At 41.9% G+C, this 18,538-nt stretch overlaps 1 protein-coding gene across 1 annotated transcript in view; it reads right to left on the reverse strand.

Moving 5' to 3' along the window:
* The window catches only part of LOC118393367 (polypeptide N-acetylgalactosaminyltransferase 9), a 91,179-nt gene extending 72,864 nt beyond the window's left edge, over nucleotides 1-18,315 (reverse strand). Inside the window, exons 1-2 of the mRNA XM_035785985.2 lie at nucleotides 17,231-18,315; nucleotides 2,546-2,729 (exon numbers count right to left, since the gene is read on the reverse strand). Of these exons, the coding sequence (XP_035641878.2) occupies nucleotides 2,546-2,729; nucleotides 17,231-17,471 (425 nt within the window). The 5' untranslated portion in view covers nucleotides 17,472-18,315. The remainder of the gene's footprint in view (nucleotides 1-2,545; nucleotides 2,730-17,230) is intronic.
* Between the last annotated feature and the right edge of the window lie 223 nt (nucleotides 18,316-18,538).

The following is an 18,538-nucleotide window of genomic DNA, read 5'->3' on the forward strand; positions in this document are numbered from 1 at the left end:
CAGAGGTGTCTTGTGTTACCCTTTCCACACTATCCTACAGACCACAATCCTATACTTTGCTGGCTAAGGTATTTTCTTTTCACATTGTCCTTTCAGGCAATGTTTCAGAAATCAAGGCGGCCGCATAAGCAGGGCAATGCGGTACAGATCGGCTTGGCTCGGCTCAGTAGTGTGGAAATGGTGTCAGTATATTGAAGGTGTGTCTTGTGTGTTTCTGCACAGCACAATTCAGTCCAATACGCAATGCAATGCACCCACATGGTATGAAAATAGCCCTATCCCGTTCCTGCACCAAGGACCTATGTTTTGATTACAATCACAGTCCTTTGTCTTGTTCCAATCAGTAGACATCTTGCTACCTATGTCTAATTAATTACCCCAACAAGGTCGTTCAAAGTGCAGGGACAATGTTTGATTTATATCATTCCAGCCATGGTGCAATAATACGCAGAACAGTGAGACATGAATATGTTAAGCTTAAACATATTGATTTCCTTTATGCATAGGGAGCCCACTGTATCTTCATCAAACACTGTGTCTATATGGTTGTTATGAACTGCTTGGCTTTGGGGAAGGGTTTCACCCTCTGGAATGACATCTAAAGAAAGAGCATCTTCATCAAACACACACACACACACACACACACACACACACACACACACACACACACACACACACACACACACACACACACACACACACACACACACACACAGCATAGAACACTGTGTCTATATGGTTGTTATGAACTGCTTGGCTTTGGGAAGGGTTTCACCCTCTGGAATGACATCTAAAGAAAGAGCATATCTTGCTGCACATGTTTGTTAATGGCCAGTGACCAATTGTGTTGAAATAGAGACCCAGCCAACAGCGTCTGCCTGGATTAGGACACACACATGTTGTAGAGCACACAGGAACACACACACACACTTACACACACACACACACACACACACACACACACACACACACACACACACACACACACACACACACACACACACACACACACCTGGTACACACACACACACACTGATGGTTCACACACAGCATAGAACTGCATGAATCATTATTATTTCCACATTTTATTGCCCCAAGGACGGCACGCTCAAGAGTTGCATTATATGTCAAACACAGGACTGGGGGTATGATTATCTATCACGAGGTTGTTGGTAAACAATATATGGAAATACATGGTCTAGCCTCAACACTGACTTCCTGTACACACGATCGAACCGTCAACACTGACTTCCTGTACAAACGATCAAACCGTCAACACTGACTTCCTGTAACGTCAGGGTTGTAGTTGAGAACATGTCATGGATCACGCCAAGTTCTTAGCGCTCTGGGAGGAGGACACAATGATGATCTGCGAGATCATGGAACGGGCAGTCCTTCCCCGGGAGGAGAGGAGCTCCGTCTTGCTGAGGTTCAGCTTGAGGTGGTGATCCGCAAACCGTCAACACTGACTTCCTGTACACACGATCAAACCGTCAACACTGACTTCCTGTACACAGAGGGAAAAGGATACGATCAAACCGCATCAACACTGACTTCCTGTTACAGAACTGTGACGATCAAACCGTCAACACTGACTTCCTGTACACACGATCAAACCGTCAACACTGACTTCCTGTACACACGATCAAACCGTCAACACTGACTTCCTGTACACTTGATCAAACTGTCAACACTGACTTCCTGTACACACGATCAAACCGTCAACACTGACTTCCTGTACACACGATCAAACCGTCAACACTGACTTCCTGTACACTTGATCAAACCGTCAACACTGACTTCCTGTACACTTGATCAAACCGTCAACACTGACTTCCTGTAGACATTATCCTCCTCATAAAGAATCATTTCCTCAAATCCTCTTTTCCACCAAACAATTTTCAGCTGGTTATTAATTAGTAACCCGTCTTTTCACTCTTTCCCTTGCTCGCTCTCTCCTCTCGTTGATTTTCCAGCATGAAAGAAAGGGGATTACAAAGCGGATGTGGATGAAATGAATTGTTATCCCCAGCAAAGCCCAAAGAAGACTCTGGACGTCTCTCTCTCTCTCTCTGTCTGTCTGTTTTTGTTCTCTGACACGGGCTGGTCTGAACACCAGTGGCATGCCTTATTATTCGCTCACAGTCATTGTATCACAGATGTAGTCCCACATTCTAAATATAAGATTCATTTTAAAAAGGCCATTAATATTCCTACTGGGGTCTCCACGGTCTCTTTCATAAGAAATACTGCTGGACTCTCTCTTTTATTGCATTATTAACTAGCCTGCCGCCCCACTATCAACATCTTCTCTGGCTGTCTGGGACAATGTCTTTCCATGTAAGGAATACTCATGTCTAATGCAGCTGCCCTGGCCTAGCTACTGTACGGAGACAAGACAAATCTAAAAACCCATTTTGGGGTTCTCACTGTTTTACCTCAATTCAGTTGGCTCTTCTATTACCTACAGACAATGTTATTTTCTTTTCCACAAATAAATATAATACAAAATACTAAATGAATAAATAAATAAAGTCAAACCTACTTTTTGGGTCTGTAGTCCGGGATGCTACGGTCCAGGGATATGCGGTCACTGAGCTGGGCATTGTAGCCATACTCCTCGTACTTCCCCTCCCCGTCAACATGGCTGTCGTCCCCCAGAGTGGCAGCTGCTCCTCCCTGGCCCAGACCCCCAGGCCCCTCCACCAGCCCCATGGGCTTCGCCAGCCCTAGAGGACACACACACACACAGAGAGTGAGACGGACAGACAAAAAAGAGACAGAGAGTGGTAGGTGAGAGGAGAGGCCATACAGAGGGACAGGTGATTGACATTCATGGGCTGTGAGAATCATGGGGAGTGCATCATTACCCTATCTGTCTTTAAAGGTGCTGAAAATACCAGCCTGGGCGTGGATTTCTCAAGATGACAGAGTAGAGCGAGCAGCAGAGAAAAAAACAGTGGTGCAAGACATAGAGAGACATATAAAGTATAACATCTGCATTCTACTTCTATGGCACAAGCATTGCATTGGAGATATGAACACTTGAGTGTACAAAACATTAAGAACACCTTCCTAATATTAAGTTGCACCCCCCCTTTGCCCTCAATTTGTCAGGGCAAGGAATCAAAAAGGGGGCGAAAGCATTCCACAGGGATGCTGGCCCATGTTGGCCCATGTTGACTCCAATGCTTCCCACAGTTGTTTCAAGTTGGCTGGATGTTCTTTGGGTGATGAACTGTTCTTGATACACACAGGAAACTGTTGGGGCGACAGGTAGCCTAGTGGTTAGAGCGTTGGACTAGTAACTGAAAGGTTGCAAGATCGACTCCCCGAGCTGACATGGTAAAAATCTGTTGTTCTGCCCCTGAACAAGGCAGTTAACCCACTGTTCCTAAAGTCTTAGAAAATAGGAATTTGTTCTTAACTGACTTGCCTAGTTAAAAAGAAGGTAAAACATTGAATGTGAAAAACCCAGGAGTTTTGGCACTTACTACCATACCCTGTTCAAAAGCACTTAAATATATTGTCTTGCCCATTTACTCTCAATGTCACAGATGGATTGTGTATGTGTGCCATTGAGGGTAAATGGACATTGTCTGAAGGCTTTAAAACAAATCTTTAACATGTCTCTTCCCTTTGATCTACACTGATTGAAGTGGATTTAACAAGTGACATCAATAAGGAATAATAGCATTAGATTCACCTGGTCAGTCTATGACATGGAAAGAGCAGGTGTTCTTAATGTTTTGTACACTCAGTCTACATTTCCCTGGTACTGATCATTTTCCAGGATATCAGGTCTAAAATCACTGTTGGAATTATCCTCATTTGGAGAAGCACATTAGATACGCTTTCCTTATAACCTAATTAGAATTAGACAGAAACTGATTGGGACCGACAGGTTTATAGATACTATTGGTCACTATTGCAGTTCTCTAGACTGTTATAATTCCCTGCAGAGGAAGGGGTCAGCGCTGTAAATACAAAATCTATCAACAAACAAATACAGCTTTTCAACTACACATTGATGGTCGTTCACTAAGTGATTTTACGTCCTCCCACTGGGCACACAGGTTGAATCAACGTCGTTTCCATGTCATTTTCATGAAATTATGTGGAACCAATGTGGAATAGATGTTGAATTGACGTCTACTGTGCACAGTGGATCACACATCAGAAATGCATTTGTCAGTTAAGTCTCCCACTATTGTAACCAGTGGTGGAAAAATGTACATTATTTTCTTTAGGAATGTAATGGAGTAAAAGTAAAGTCGTCAAAAATATAAATAGTAAGTACAGATACCTAAAGAAAACTACTTAAGTAGTACTTTAAAGTATTTTGACTTAATTAAGTACTTTACAGCACTGATTGTGACTGACATCCGATTGAATGTATCAGACATTGTTCCCCTGTCTGTGACATTTGTAAAGGGGAAATGGTTATCAGAAATGAGATTTTCCCAGATCTCAGTCTCATTTAAAAAATTTAAAAATAAATGTAACCTTTATTTAACTCATCAAGTGAATGCTCTTGGAAGTTCAGTCTTTAATCACAGACAGTGATATTTTGCTGTTAAACTTTCCAGAACGACTTCAAAGTCTGGCTCTTAATGATAGTTTTCATTTGTATTTATATTCCTGGCTCTTTCTTTTTTTACCTTTCACCTTGTCTGTTTAAGTATGGAGACTCTGCTGCACCTTGTCTACTATAGGTATGAAGTCTCATAGCGTTTCTGGTTTGGATATGTTAAACCATGCTGCACAGTGACATTGTAGGGGCTTAATTGTATCTGTGTGTCATACTTCCAGTGTGATCTCCACAGGTAAACCATGTTGCCTCTTCTCAACAGATGAAAAGAAACAGCAAGTAAACAGGACATACTAATGAAGATCTTCTCCCCAAGCCATTGCAAAGAAAACATTTTGGGGATGAGGGCTTTGAGGTTCTGGGAGATTTGCAATTGGAGCTGAACGGTTGGCGGTTGCAAGCTGTCACCTGTCACGAGAGGGATCACATCAGGGGACACGCAGTGGTGTCATCTGACACCTTGGGTGGGGTTCAGTAGCGTTATGAACCCAGTCTGAATCCCAATCGCCGCTCTCATAACACTGAGGCAATCTAAGAAGCAACTGAAAGTAAAATCTGGAGTGCCTCTGCGTGAGACTCGGAAACAGCCTAACATCCCCACGGTTTTATTTTCCGCAGTCCTTGTTATTTTGCTCCCCTCACTCTCCGCTTCTTCTGGCTGGTTGAAGAAAATTCCATTAGAGGATGAGCGGATGCACATTGAGCCAGGAAGTCTGTCTGCCATTTGCTGCTGCCTGACACAGTGGTTTAAGAGGTATTTCAACATAGGCCTCGTGCTACTGACATGGTTCCAACCCTGGTCTCTTACACGTCAGACGAGTACATTAGCCCGCTAAGCTAAATCTTAGTCAGTGGTCCAGGAAGCCAATGCAACTCTACGTCTAAAGCAATGTTACTCATCATCAGTGGTGTAGTGGAGGGTAAATACAGTTTACCCACCTTTTTCTATTTTGCGTGACAGTTAACCCACCTTGCAGAAAAATCCATTGTAAATCTAGGGAACGTTGTTTTTTTCACCGTGACTGCAGATCAGAGTTTACCTTCCTATTTTCTTACCACTACATCACTGCTCATCATGTGAGTGTGGTCCAGAGTACTGGTTTTATCCTGTGTTGTTTTTACGCATTATTGAGCAGCAACAGCAAACAGAACCGGCTCAGGGATTTGGTGGTGATTGGTTTGGAGCTGCCTTTGTTGTGCTGCTGCCAAAACATTTGGGCTTTGATAACACCTCAGAGAACAATTTGTTGTAGTTACAATTTCTCACTCTGCTGCTGATTCATCTTTTCATGTTTTTTTTTCTCTTGAGGGTGAATATTCTGTTGATTGGAGCAAAGCAAGGAATCCTTACAATGCCACAACTTATTAGTGGAAATAGAGGGGTTAAGCTTTGGATGAAAAACGACAAGTCCGCTACACGGATGTATAAATTAAATTGGGTTTTATTACAAACCACTCTGAATTGGTACAGTAGATATTGCTAAGTGTGTAAAGCTACTTGATATATTAAATTAGACAAGCCTCAAGCCATTTAATATAATTCATATTCCAGACCGAATCAAACATTGAATGATTGCATTCACTAAAACCCATGAGTAGGTTGACTCATTATCTACAACAATGAGAGACGTCTCAGACAAGGCAACAAAATACAACAGTAATATGCTTGTGCAATTCATCATTGAAATATATTGGACTCTCATTCAGAGTAAAGATTATTGTGAATCAGGTTGGGCAAACTACTGGGGAAACAACAATGGCATATGCTCCAGCTACCACAGTGTTTGGCCAGAACTCTGAATGTCAGTGCACCTCTATGACTAATCGTGTTACTGTACAGTTGACCACAGTGTTTGAGCACTGTGCTTGCTCCATTGGGTTGGACCTGTATACAATGTGCAGAAACATTCATTTGTTCAGTCAAGGCCTACCATGATGTCGTTCTGTGACTATGAAGCAGAATAAATCTGGGAAGGAAGGGTAGGGGAATCAAGTATACAAGATTTGTCCAGGACAATGACAACAGGTTTATTAGACTGACTTACAGGGCACTTTTAAATGACTTTTCTGTCTGGGGTAAAACTGTACATTGCTTATTCACTATGGCAAAGCCACCAAAAAAAGCGTCAAGCTTTTTAGCGTAAACACAAGCATATCAACAGACGTGTGTAATCCTATCCTATTGTGAGGATTCAGGTTGCTCGATCATCCTATTTTTCTAACTTAATTGAGGAAAATAAGAACAATCCGAAATTCCTTTTTGATACTGTCGCTAACTAAAAAGCAGCATTCCCCAAGAGAGGATGACTTTCACTTTAGCAGTGATGAATTCATGAACTTCTTTGAGGAAAAGCTTATGATTATTAGAAAGCAAATTACGGACTCCTCTTTAAACCTGCGTATTCCTCCAAACCTCAGTTGTCCTGAGTCTGCACAACTCTGCCAGGACCTAGGATCAAGAGAGACGCTCAAGTGTTTTAGTACGATATCTCTTGACACAATGATGAAAATAATCATGGCCTCTAAACCTTCAAGCTGCATACTGGACCCTATTCCAACAAAACTACTGAAAGAGCTGCTTCCTGTGCTTGGCCCTCCTATGTTGAACATAATAAACGGCTCTCTATCCACTGTATGTGTACCAAACTCACTAAAAGTGGCAGTAATAAAGCCTCTCTTGAAAAAGCCAAACCTTGACCCAGAAAATATAAACTATCGGCCTATATCGAATCTTCCATTCCTCTCAAATATTTTAGAGAAGGCTGTTGCGCAGCAACTCACTGCCTTCCTGAAGACAAACAATGTATACGAAATGCTTCAGTCTGGTTTTAGACCCCATCATAGCACTGAGACGGCACTTGTGAAGGTGGTAAATGACATTTTAATGGCATCGGACCGAGGCTCTGCATCTGTCCTCGTGGTCCTAGACCTTAGTGCTGCTTTTGATACCATCGATCACCACATTCTTTTGGAGAGATTGGAAACCCAAATTGGTCTACACGGACATGTTCTGGCCTGGTTTAGATCTTATCTGTCGGAAAGATATCAGTTTGTCTCTGTGAATGGTTTGTCCTCTGACAAATCAACTGTAAATTTCGGTGTTCCTCAAGGTTCCGTTTTAGGACCACTATTGTTTTCACTATACATTTTACCTCTTAGGGATGTTATTCGAAAACATAATGTTAACTTTCACTGCTATGCGTATGACACACAGCTGTACATTTCAATGAAACATGGTGAAGCCCCAAAATTGCCCTCGCTAGAAGCATGTGTTTCAGACATAAGGAAGTGGATGGCTGCAAACTTTCTACTATTAAACTCGGACAAAACAGAGATGCTTGTTCTAGGTCCCAAGAAACAAAGATCTTCTGTTGAATCTGACAATTAATCTTAATGGTTGTACAGTCGTCTCAAATAAAACTGTGAAGGACCTCAGCGTTACTCTGGACCCTGATCTCTCTTTTGAAGAACATATCAAGACCATTTCGAGGACAGCTTTTTTCCATCTACGTAATATTGCAAAAATCAGAAACTTTCTGTCCAAAAATGATGCAGAAAAATTAATCCATGCTTTTGTCACTTCTAGGTTAGACTACTGCAATGCTCTACTTTCCGGCTACCCGGATAAAGCACTAAATAAACTTCAGTTAGTGCTAAATACGGCTGCTAGAATCCTGACTAGAACAAAAAAATGTGATCATATTACTCCAGTGCTAGCCTCTCTACTCTGGCTTCCTGTCAAAGCAAGGGCTGATTTCAAGGTTTTACTGCTAACCTATAAAGCATTACATGGGCTTGCTCCTACCTATCTCTCTGATTTGGTCCTGCCGTACATACCTACACGTACGCTACGGTCACAAGACGCAGGCCTCCTAATTGTCCCTAGAATTTCTAAGCAAACAGCTGGAGGCAGGGCTTTCTCCTATAGAGCTCCATTTTTATGGAACGGTCTGCCTACCCATGTCAGAGACGCAAACTCGGTCTCAACCATTAAGTCTTTACTGAAGACTCATCTCTTCAGTGGGTCATATGATTGAGTGTAGTCTGGCCCAGGAGTGGGAAGGTGAACGGAAAGGCTCTGGAGCAACGAACCACCCTTGCTGTCTCTGCCTGGCCGGTTCCCCTCTTTCCACTGGGATTCTCTGCCTCTAACCCTATTACAGGGGCTGAGTCACTGGCTTACTGGGGCTCTCTCATGCCGTCCCTGCAGGGGGTGCGTCACCTGAGTGGGTTGATTCACTCAACCCCCTTGGGTTGTGCCGTGGCGGAGATCTTTGTGGGCTATACTCAACCTTGTCTCAGGATGGTAAGTTGGTGGTTGAAGATATCCCTCTAGTGGTGTGGGGGCTGTGCTTTGGCAAAGTGGTTGGGGTTATATCCTTCCTGTTTGGCCCTGTCCGGGGGTGTCCTCGAATGGGGCCACAGTGTCTCCTGTCCCCTCCTGTCTCAGCCTCCAGTATTTATGCTGCAGTAGTTTGTGTCGGGGGGCTAGGGTCAGTTTGTTATATCTGGAGTACTTCTCCTGTCCTATTCGGTGTCCTGTGTGAATCTAAGTGTGCGTTCTCTAATTCTCTCCTTCTTTCGTTCTCTCTCTCTGAGGACCTGAGCCCTAGGACCATGTCCCAGGACTACCTGACATGATGACTCCTTGCTGTCCCCAGTCCACCTGGCCATGCTGCTGCTCCAGTTTCAACTGTTCTGCCTTGTTATTATTTGACCATGCTGGTCATTTATGAACATTTGAACATCTTGGCCATGTTCTGTTATAATCTCCACCCGGCACAGTCAGAAGAGGACTGGCCACCCCACATATGCTCTCTCTAATTCTCTCTTTCTTTCTCTCTCTCGGAGGACCTGAGCCCTAGGACAGTGTCCCAGGACTACCTGACATGATGACTCCTTGCTGTCCCCGGTCCACCTGACTGTGCTGCTGCTCCAGTTTAAACTGTTCTGCCTTGTTATTATTTGACCATGCTGGTCATTTATGAACATTTGAACATCTTGGCCATGTTCTGTTATAATCTCCACCCGGCACAGTCAGAAGAGGACTGGCCACCCCACATATGCTCTCTCTAACTATCTTTCTTTCTCTCTCTCGGAGGACCTGAGCCCTAGAACCGTGCCCCAGGACTACCTGACATGATGACTCCTTGCTGTCCCCGGTCCACCTGACTGTGCTGCTGCTCCAGTTTAAACTGTTCTGCCTTGTTATTATTCGACCATGCTGGTCATTTATGAACATTTGAACATCTTGGCCATGTTCTGTTATAATCTCCACCTGGCACAGCCAGAAGAGGACTTCCTAGGTTTTGGCCTTTCTAGGGAGTTTTTCCTAGCCACCGTGCTTCTACACCTGCATTGCTTGCTGTTTGGGGTTTTAGGCTGGGTTTCTGTACAGCACTTTGAGATATCAGCTGATGTACGAAGGGCTATATAAATACATTTGATTTGATTTGATGTTGTATCACTGACACATCCTCAACCCAATATCCTCTACTTCCTCTAGTTTCATTCTTCAAACTACACATTAGCAAAACACCTTAATTATCCCACAATGAGGTAATTACAGGGAAACATCTGGTTGTTGCACCGTAAACACACAGGTGCTATTCCCTGTATTACGAGATTTGCAGCACGCTATTGGGAGATAAAGGTTTGCATTCAAAATGACACCCTAGTTCACTACATAGTGCACTACTTTTGACCAGAGCCCTGTTCAAAAGTAATGCACTCTATAGGGAATAGGGTGCCATTTGGGACTCAGAGGAGGATGATGTACTGTTCCTATGCACTCAGATGGACAGCTGTGTCTGTGCAGATATGAGAACGAGAAAGACTGACTACCATCAAACATCAATCTAGGTGCACTATGTCCAAGTGCATATCTATCTTGATGCTCAGTCGCTCACCTCAGAATCCATTTTGACAGAGGCGCCCGCAACATGATACATTAAAGGCATTACAGTGATAAATTATGCAATAACCTTAAAAAAAAGTGTCTAACTTGGGCTTTTTCGATAGATGTCAAACTAAAAGACATCCCAATTTTGTGAATGATTTAAAGGAAAAGTGGAGTTATGCGTGTCAAAAGTGAAGCTGAGATGTTATAAATATTGATGTCTTGGATGTGGTCGAGTGATCTGTTGTTCAAGAAGAGGAAAATAACTCCCTGTGGTTGGTTTTAAAAGCTACAATGTGGGCGATCCATAAAACATTGGCAACGCGGGAAAGGCATTACGCATAAAGTCCTAATTTTCTGCTCTTTTCAAAAAACGCAAACCAATGAGTCATAGGGGTGACTCGTATCTGGAAATGATCAGAATGATATCTCGAGACCCAATGTGCCATCACAACAATCTAAGCCTGCATGGCAACACATGCAACGGTCTGAGAGTGGAAAGAACTCTTTCAAAAGAGGAAGTGCACAATAGCACCATTTAGCAATTATAAGGCAAAAATACTTTATTAATCTAGTACAGTATATCTGTCTATAAATGATGTAATATGCCAGTTTCCTAATGAAAAGAAAATATTTTCACACAAATCTAACCTCTCATTTAGGTGGCCAAGGACATATTCATATCAGGTCTTTGTAGGGAATCATCAAATTCATGTTTCAAAATAACCACCGTATGAAATCTCTCGCTCTTCCCAAAGTGTCATTATCCTGTCGATAGAATGCAGATTGTCAGAAGAGGCGGTGAATTCATTACAGAGATTCAGATTCCTAAAGACAGGAACTGATGAAATGATTATCATCTGTTCCTGAAAATGTTTGGTAGATGATTCCTTATCGACATATCATTACTGGAAAATATATTGAATTCCTTCACAGGCTCCATTCCCCCACTCCAATCTGCTGGGGAGTTGTCTGTGGGCTATATACTGTAGAATATACTGTAGAATTACTGATGAATACTATTAAGGTATGGGGTATGGGAGATGAGACAAAATTACATTTCTAATTCCTTGTCAGGATTTCTCTCTCCCCAGGCTTTATTAACAACATTGCTCACTGCAGCATAATCGAAGAGTTTATCTCCCAAATGCTTTACCCACCAATTTTTCACATTTTTTTTTTTAATTAGAAATGATTGCATATTGGTACCTTCATGGGTGTGTAAATTATTACTGTTCTCCGATTTTTATGAATCCATTTTTTTTGCAAAACACTATATATCCATTGTTCAGTTGAAATGGAATGTTCGTATCCTGTATATTTGACTGTCTCACCTAGCTTTCTTAAAATGAATGCACTTATTGTAAGTTGCTCTGGATAAGAGCATCTGCTAAATGACTAAGATGTCAAATGTAAATGTTTTACATACAGATCTCATTTTACTGTATTGAAGTTTTTTAATATTGACATCATAAATGTATCATTTGTAAATGTCTTAATTAGAAGTGGTTATTTGATACATTTGTGTAAAACCTAAAGCTAAGTTACCAATGTTTCAGAAAATGTACATATATATCGCGTTTTGAAATTAAACTCTTCAATTGGGCATTAATGATACGAGTCATATCTAGTGCTGCAGATGGAATGTCCATGCCATCTCATCACGTCCATGCCATCTCATCACGTCCATGCCATCTCATCACGTCCATGCCATCTCATCACGTCCATGCCATCTCATCACGTCCACTAACACAGGATGAAACCAGGAGTGACATGCATCACTGATGACAAACACTCAGCCCTGCTCAGCTCAGCCTGTCTGTTTTAGGACAGCATTGGGTTGGAGGCTGTGACATCTGAATGCAACTGATGTTGAAACTAAAAGAGCTGTGCAGCAACACTGACCATCCAACCTGACAGAGCTTGGGAGGATCTGCAGAGAGCAATGGGTGAAACTCCCCAAATATAGGTGTGCCAAGCTTGTAGCGTCCTTCCCAAGAAGACTCGAGGCTATAATCGCTGCCAAAGGTGCTTCAACAAAATACTGAATAAAGGGTCGGAATACTTGCAGTATGTAAATGTGTTAAATAAAAATAAAAAGTTTTTTTATACATTTGCAAACATTTATAAAAACCTGTTATTTGCTCTGTCATTATGGGATATTGTGTGTAGTTTGATGAGGGGGGAAAACTATTTAATCAATTTTAGAATAAGGCTGTAACATAACAAAATGTGGAAAAGTTCAAAGGGTCTGAATACTTTCCAAAGGCACTGTATTTATTGATGATTATTGACACTTCTGGCCCTTAACATGAATACACCGATCAGAGAGGATCTATCTGTGAATATAAAGTTGCACTGATAGTAAGTAGAGATCTGGCATTTTGTATATACTGTTTAGGTCACAACACTGTCCTATAAGCCTGTTAACCAGAAGCTTAAACCCAGATAGACGCTTATCCAGCAGAGGATAGTGCCTGTTCAGCAGAGGAGAGATGCTGATAACCCTCTTGTCAGTTATTTCCGTACTGAAAGAATTGCTGATAACACACTTCACTGTTGTTTTTGTGAGCAATGACCTCATTGAAATATTAGATAGTGTTAGATGATATTAGATAGTGGTTGCATCCCAAATGTCACTATGCCCTATCCTGTATAGTGCACTACTACTTGCCCTATGGGTCCTTGTCAAAAGTAGTGCACTATAGGAGGTAGGGTGCTAACTATAGGAAGTAGAGTGACATTTGTGATGCCAGTGAAGCGGCCTTTGCAACCAAATTGACTGGTTCACAAATCTATGGAATATTTAAACCCACACATTAACCAATATCAGACAATGAGGGCACATTGTCTAAAGCACTGACTGAGCAGTACTGGAACAAATGCTTGCACAATGCACAGGAGCTGCATCACTTTGCAAAGCCATGTAATAGAAGATTGGGCATTTTAAATGTCCTCTAAATCTAATTGGGCCTTGTCTTAATCCATTGGCATGTCACTGTTGGACAATAAACAACTGAAAAATGGGCAATTACCTCAAATCGCTGCTGGACATGGTAATAGTTATTGGCACGCAAGTTTCTCACTCTGTACAGCCAATCCCAATTGCAATAGAATACAATTAGTGGTCTGTGCCCCATTTACATATTGGGTAATAAATCGGGATATAAATGTATGATTAAGTGTGTCAATAAATAGTTGGATGCTAAACATGGAGGGGTTGGTGATAGGGGGGGAGGATTCCTCCAGACTCTGTCTGACTCTGTACACTTCAGGGCAGATACATTTTAAAAATGTTTTAAATAACAATGTTTTTATTGTCACACAGCAGATAGGTTCAGTGAAATGTCCAGATAGGTGCAGGATCTAACCTCTCATTTAGGAGGGCAAGGACATATTCATATCAGGGCTTTGTAGGGAATCAAATTCAAGTTTCAAAATAACCACCGTATGAAATCTCTTGCTCTTCCCAAAGTGTCATTATCCTGTAGATAGAATGCAAATGGTCAGAAGGGGCATTGAATTCATTAGCGATTCAGATTCCTAAAGACAGGAACTGATTAAATGATTATCATCTGTTCCTGAAAATGTTTGGTAGATGATTCCTTGTCTACATACAGTGGGGCAAAAAAGTATTTAGTCAGCCACCAATTGTGCAAGTTCTCCCACTTAAAAAGATGAGAGAGGTCTGTAATTTTCATCATATGTACACTTCAACTATGACAGACAAAATGAGAAGGAAAAATCCAGAAAATCACATTGTAGGATTTTTTATGAATTTATTTGCAAATGATGGTGGAAAATAAATATTTGGTCAATAACAAAAGTTTATCTCAATACTTTGTTATATACCCTTTGTTGGCAATGACAGAGGTCAAACGTTTCCTGTAAGTCTTCACAAGGTTTTCACACACTGTTGCTGGTATTTTGGCCCATTCCTCCATGCATATCTCCTCGAGAGCAGTGATGTTTTGGGGCTGTTGCTGGGCAACATGGACTTTCAACTCCCTCCAAAGATTTTCTATGGGGTTGAGATCTGGAGACTGGCTAAGCCACTCCAGAACCTTGAAATGCTTCTTACGAAGCCACTCCTTCGTTGCCCAGGGGGTGTGTTTGGGATCATTGTCATGCTGAAAGACCCAGACACGTTTCATCTTCAATGCCCTTGCTGATGGAAGGAGGTTTTCACTCCAAATCTCACGATACATGGCCCCCTTCATTCTTTCCTTTACACGGATCAGTCGTCCTGGTCCCTTTGCAGAAAAACAGCCACAAAGCATGATGTTTCCACTCCCATGCTTCACAGTAGGTATGGTGTTCTTTGGATGCAACTCAGCATTCTTTGTCCTCCAAACACGACGAGTTGAGTTTTTACCAAAAAGTTATATTTTGGTTTCATCTGACCATATGACATTCTCCCAATCTTCTTCTGGATCATCAAAATGCTCTCTAGCAAACTTCAGACGGGCCTGGACATGTACTGGCTTAAGCAGGGGGACACTTCTGGCAATGCAGGATTTGAGTCCCTAGCGGCGTAGTGTGTTACTGATGGTAGGCTCTGTTACTTTGGTCCCAGCTCTCTGCAGGTCATTCACTAGGTCCCCCCGTGTGGTTCTGGGATTTTTGCTCACCGTTCTTGTGATCATTTTGACCCCACGGGGTGAGATCTTGCGTGGAGCCCCAGATCGAGGGAGATTATCAGTGGTCTTGTATGTCTTCCATTTCCTAATAATTGCTCCCACAGTTGATTTCTTCAAACCAAGCTGCTTACCTATTGCAGATTCAGTCTTCCCAGCCTGGTGCAGGTCTACAATTTTGTTTCTGGTGTCCTTTGACAGCTCTTTGGTCTTGGCCATAGTGGAGTTTGGAGTGTGACTGTTTGAGATTGTGGACAGGTGTCTTTTATACTGATAACAACTTCAAACAGGTGCCATTAATACAGATAACGAGTGGAGGACAGAGGAGCTTAAAGAAGAAGTTACAGGTCTGTGAGAGCCAGAAATCTTGCTTTTGCGTTTGTAGGTGACCAAATACTTATTTTCCACCATAATTTGCAAATAAATTCATTAAAAATCCTACAATGTGATTTTCTGGATTTTTTTCTTCTCATTTTGTCTGTCATAGTTGAAGTGCACCTATGATGAAAATTCCAGGCCTCTCTCATCTTGTTAAGTGGGAGAACTTGCACAATTGGTGGCTGACTAAATACATTTTTTTGCCACACTATCATTACTGGAAAATATATTTAGGGAACATACATAAAAAAAAATTGGGGAATAACAATGTTTTTATTGTCACACACCAGATAGGTGCAGTGAAATGTTATTTTTACAGTTAACCATAGTAGTTCAGCGGCTCTGGAGCAAATTAAGGTTAAGTGCTTTGCTCAAGGGCACATCGGCAGAGTTTTCACTTTGGCGGCTCAGGTATTCGAACTAGCAACCTTTTGGTTACTGGCCCAGTGCTCTATCTGCTAGGCTACCTGCTGCCCTACATACATAAATACATGGTGGCTCCCCGGCCCCTTACACTAGATAAAGCCCCCTGATTGTGAGGATGCATCATATATTTGGTGAGGCAGTGCCTCCTGGCTTTGCTCCAAAGGCCTTGACAACTCTTGAGAAAGGGAATAAACTGACTACAAACACCAAAATCCTGTTCAAAATAATAGGCCTGTTGCTGGGCACCAAGGCCCAATTTCACTATGGTGGTTTGATACAGTGAGTACACAACTTATCTTTTAAGAACCTGCCTCTATGGAAATGATTTTATGTTAACATTTTCACCTTGAAGCGGAGTTTTGTTGACGGCGACTGAATAGGGAGGTTGAGGGAATGATTCGCTACTTCAAACAAATCAGTAATGGCACAGGCTGCTTATAATAGGATTTGTATATACTATTGATAACATATGGCTGATTCTTACTGCATTTGGGGAATTGACTGTATAAAATGCTGCCTACTCAATATTCTCTACAAGGGTTAAAAGGACCTCTCAAATGAAATGTTGGACTTTTCAGTCTATGGCTCTCACGTTTCATAAGCGAGTAGGACCATGGAACACACAGATGTTTTTAACACGATTTAAAGGATGCTGTTTTGCCAGGCAGACCAAATTTCCTACAATACATTTCAGTGATTAATGGCAACATAACAAAAATAAAGCTGTTTTTTCATTTGATGAAGAACCATTTTTTTGGAACTTCTTTTCGATTTCAGACAGCCCATCAAGATGATTGTATTGGGGCCAAGGGAATGAGAACTCAGTAGCCAGAGGCAGGGTTGTTTTCCCCTATGGGAATAATATAAAACTATTGGCTAAGGTCCGTTGATTTCAGTTATTGATAGGGATCATGCCAAGTTAAGTGAACATATTAGGAACTGTAGCATTGATTCTACTTGAGTAAAATATATTCACTAGTTGGCAATAGTTTGTAACACCATGAAGAGCCACCATCCATTACAGGATGACTCACGCTGCACAAAATAACTGTATCGTACTGACTGACACCATCTGATTGGCTGATATACCAGTTGCATAATATCTTATTGACCATTGTCTGATCAAGTCCAATGTAACAAACATAGGCTGTTTATAGTTGCGCTGTAGTAAAATGACAGTAACTCAGGATGTACATAACTATAGAGATATGTCTCCAAAATGAATACTGACAATTAAAAAAAGATCTCATACTTGAGTAAAGACTATACTGAATGTTGTTAAGTAAGTATACTCCATACCGTTTAATTGGTTGTAAACAACGTCCTCGAGCCGCTCCAGCCTCTGGAGTATAGACTGCCTGTCCACTAAGTTGGACACTTTTCCATTCCTGGTTCTCAGTCTCTGGTCTGATATCCTGCCGATCTGAATGAGTTCCTCAGAACGGTCTTGTATTCTGCAGTACACTGAGAACAATATGATCCCCACAAAAACAAAAATGTTAACCGTGAGCAAAGTTTTTATTTTGCGTGCCACAGCCATGTAACCTAAGAGAACAGTCGGGCTTACTCCGTCAAGCCAAATAATAATCCATTTAGAGTATTTAGCTAACTCTCGGCTCTGTAGCAGTGAAAAGCAGACGCTTTCAGTGGAAGTCAACTTTGGGAGTCCTGAAACGAGGAGCTGTCTTTTCAGCACCACTGAGATACCGGCGGCAGCTTCTCTAGGGCTGGTGTGGAGCTACTACTGTTCAAGCGTATGGTCTCCCAGACTGTGTATCCAGATGCTGTACTGAAGAAGTTGAAGGTTGACAAGCATGCTGGACAAAACAATGTTTTCTCTTTAGATCAACGCAGTACCCCTATACCTTTACAGACTCACTGCTGGTGGAGAGAAATGTCTTGTGGTGTCCACTATAAATACATTACGTCAGACACGAACCAAAGTCTTAAATAGGAGATCATATGTACTGTAGCAAGACATATCTACGTGCACTGTAATGTGGTAAGTCGTCAAATCTCAGTCACAAGGACAACATCAGCTCGTCCATCCTTAACAGTGCATAATACCGTATTTGCGAAGCTGCATTCGATATCACTGCTTAGACATTTCCTCTCTCAAAGGCGTTGTGGTCACAGCATTCGGCCTGATCCTGAAATAGATTCGGATGTATCTCAAAATGTGCACATGCCTCCCTCAATTATGCAGTGAGTTTCTTCCATCAATCCACCATTGGTCGCAATAGAACGTTGAGGTGGTGACAGAAGTTCAGAACGGGTTTGTCCTCAAATGCTGTCAAACGGTTCCGATGCTCGCACTGCCTCTCTGCATGGTGAGCGAGCCAACGATTCTCTGTTGCCAGCTCTCGCATGCTGTATTGCATCCCACCCTCACTCTGTTCAGACGTCTCACCGAGGAAGAGCGCAGGGAAAGCGCTACTGCGTTGTGACGTTTAGCGGCACAGTCATGAATATTCACGAGCTGTCTCAGGGATAGAATACACATGAATATAAAAATCTATTTTCTTTGAATTCTTACGGTGCACTGTTTTCGGCCACTTAATAACAATAACATAACAACAATAATATGTCATTAGAAAATATATTATG

This window comes from Oncorhynchus keta, chromosome 14, assembly GCF_023373465.1.
Source record: "Oncorhynchus keta strain PuntledgeMale-10-30-2019 chromosome 14, Oket_V2, whole genome shotgun sequence".
In the NCBI taxonomy this organism is placed as follows: Eukaryota; Metazoa; Chordata; class Actinopteri; order Salmoniformes; family Salmonidae; genus Oncorhynchus; species Oncorhynchus keta.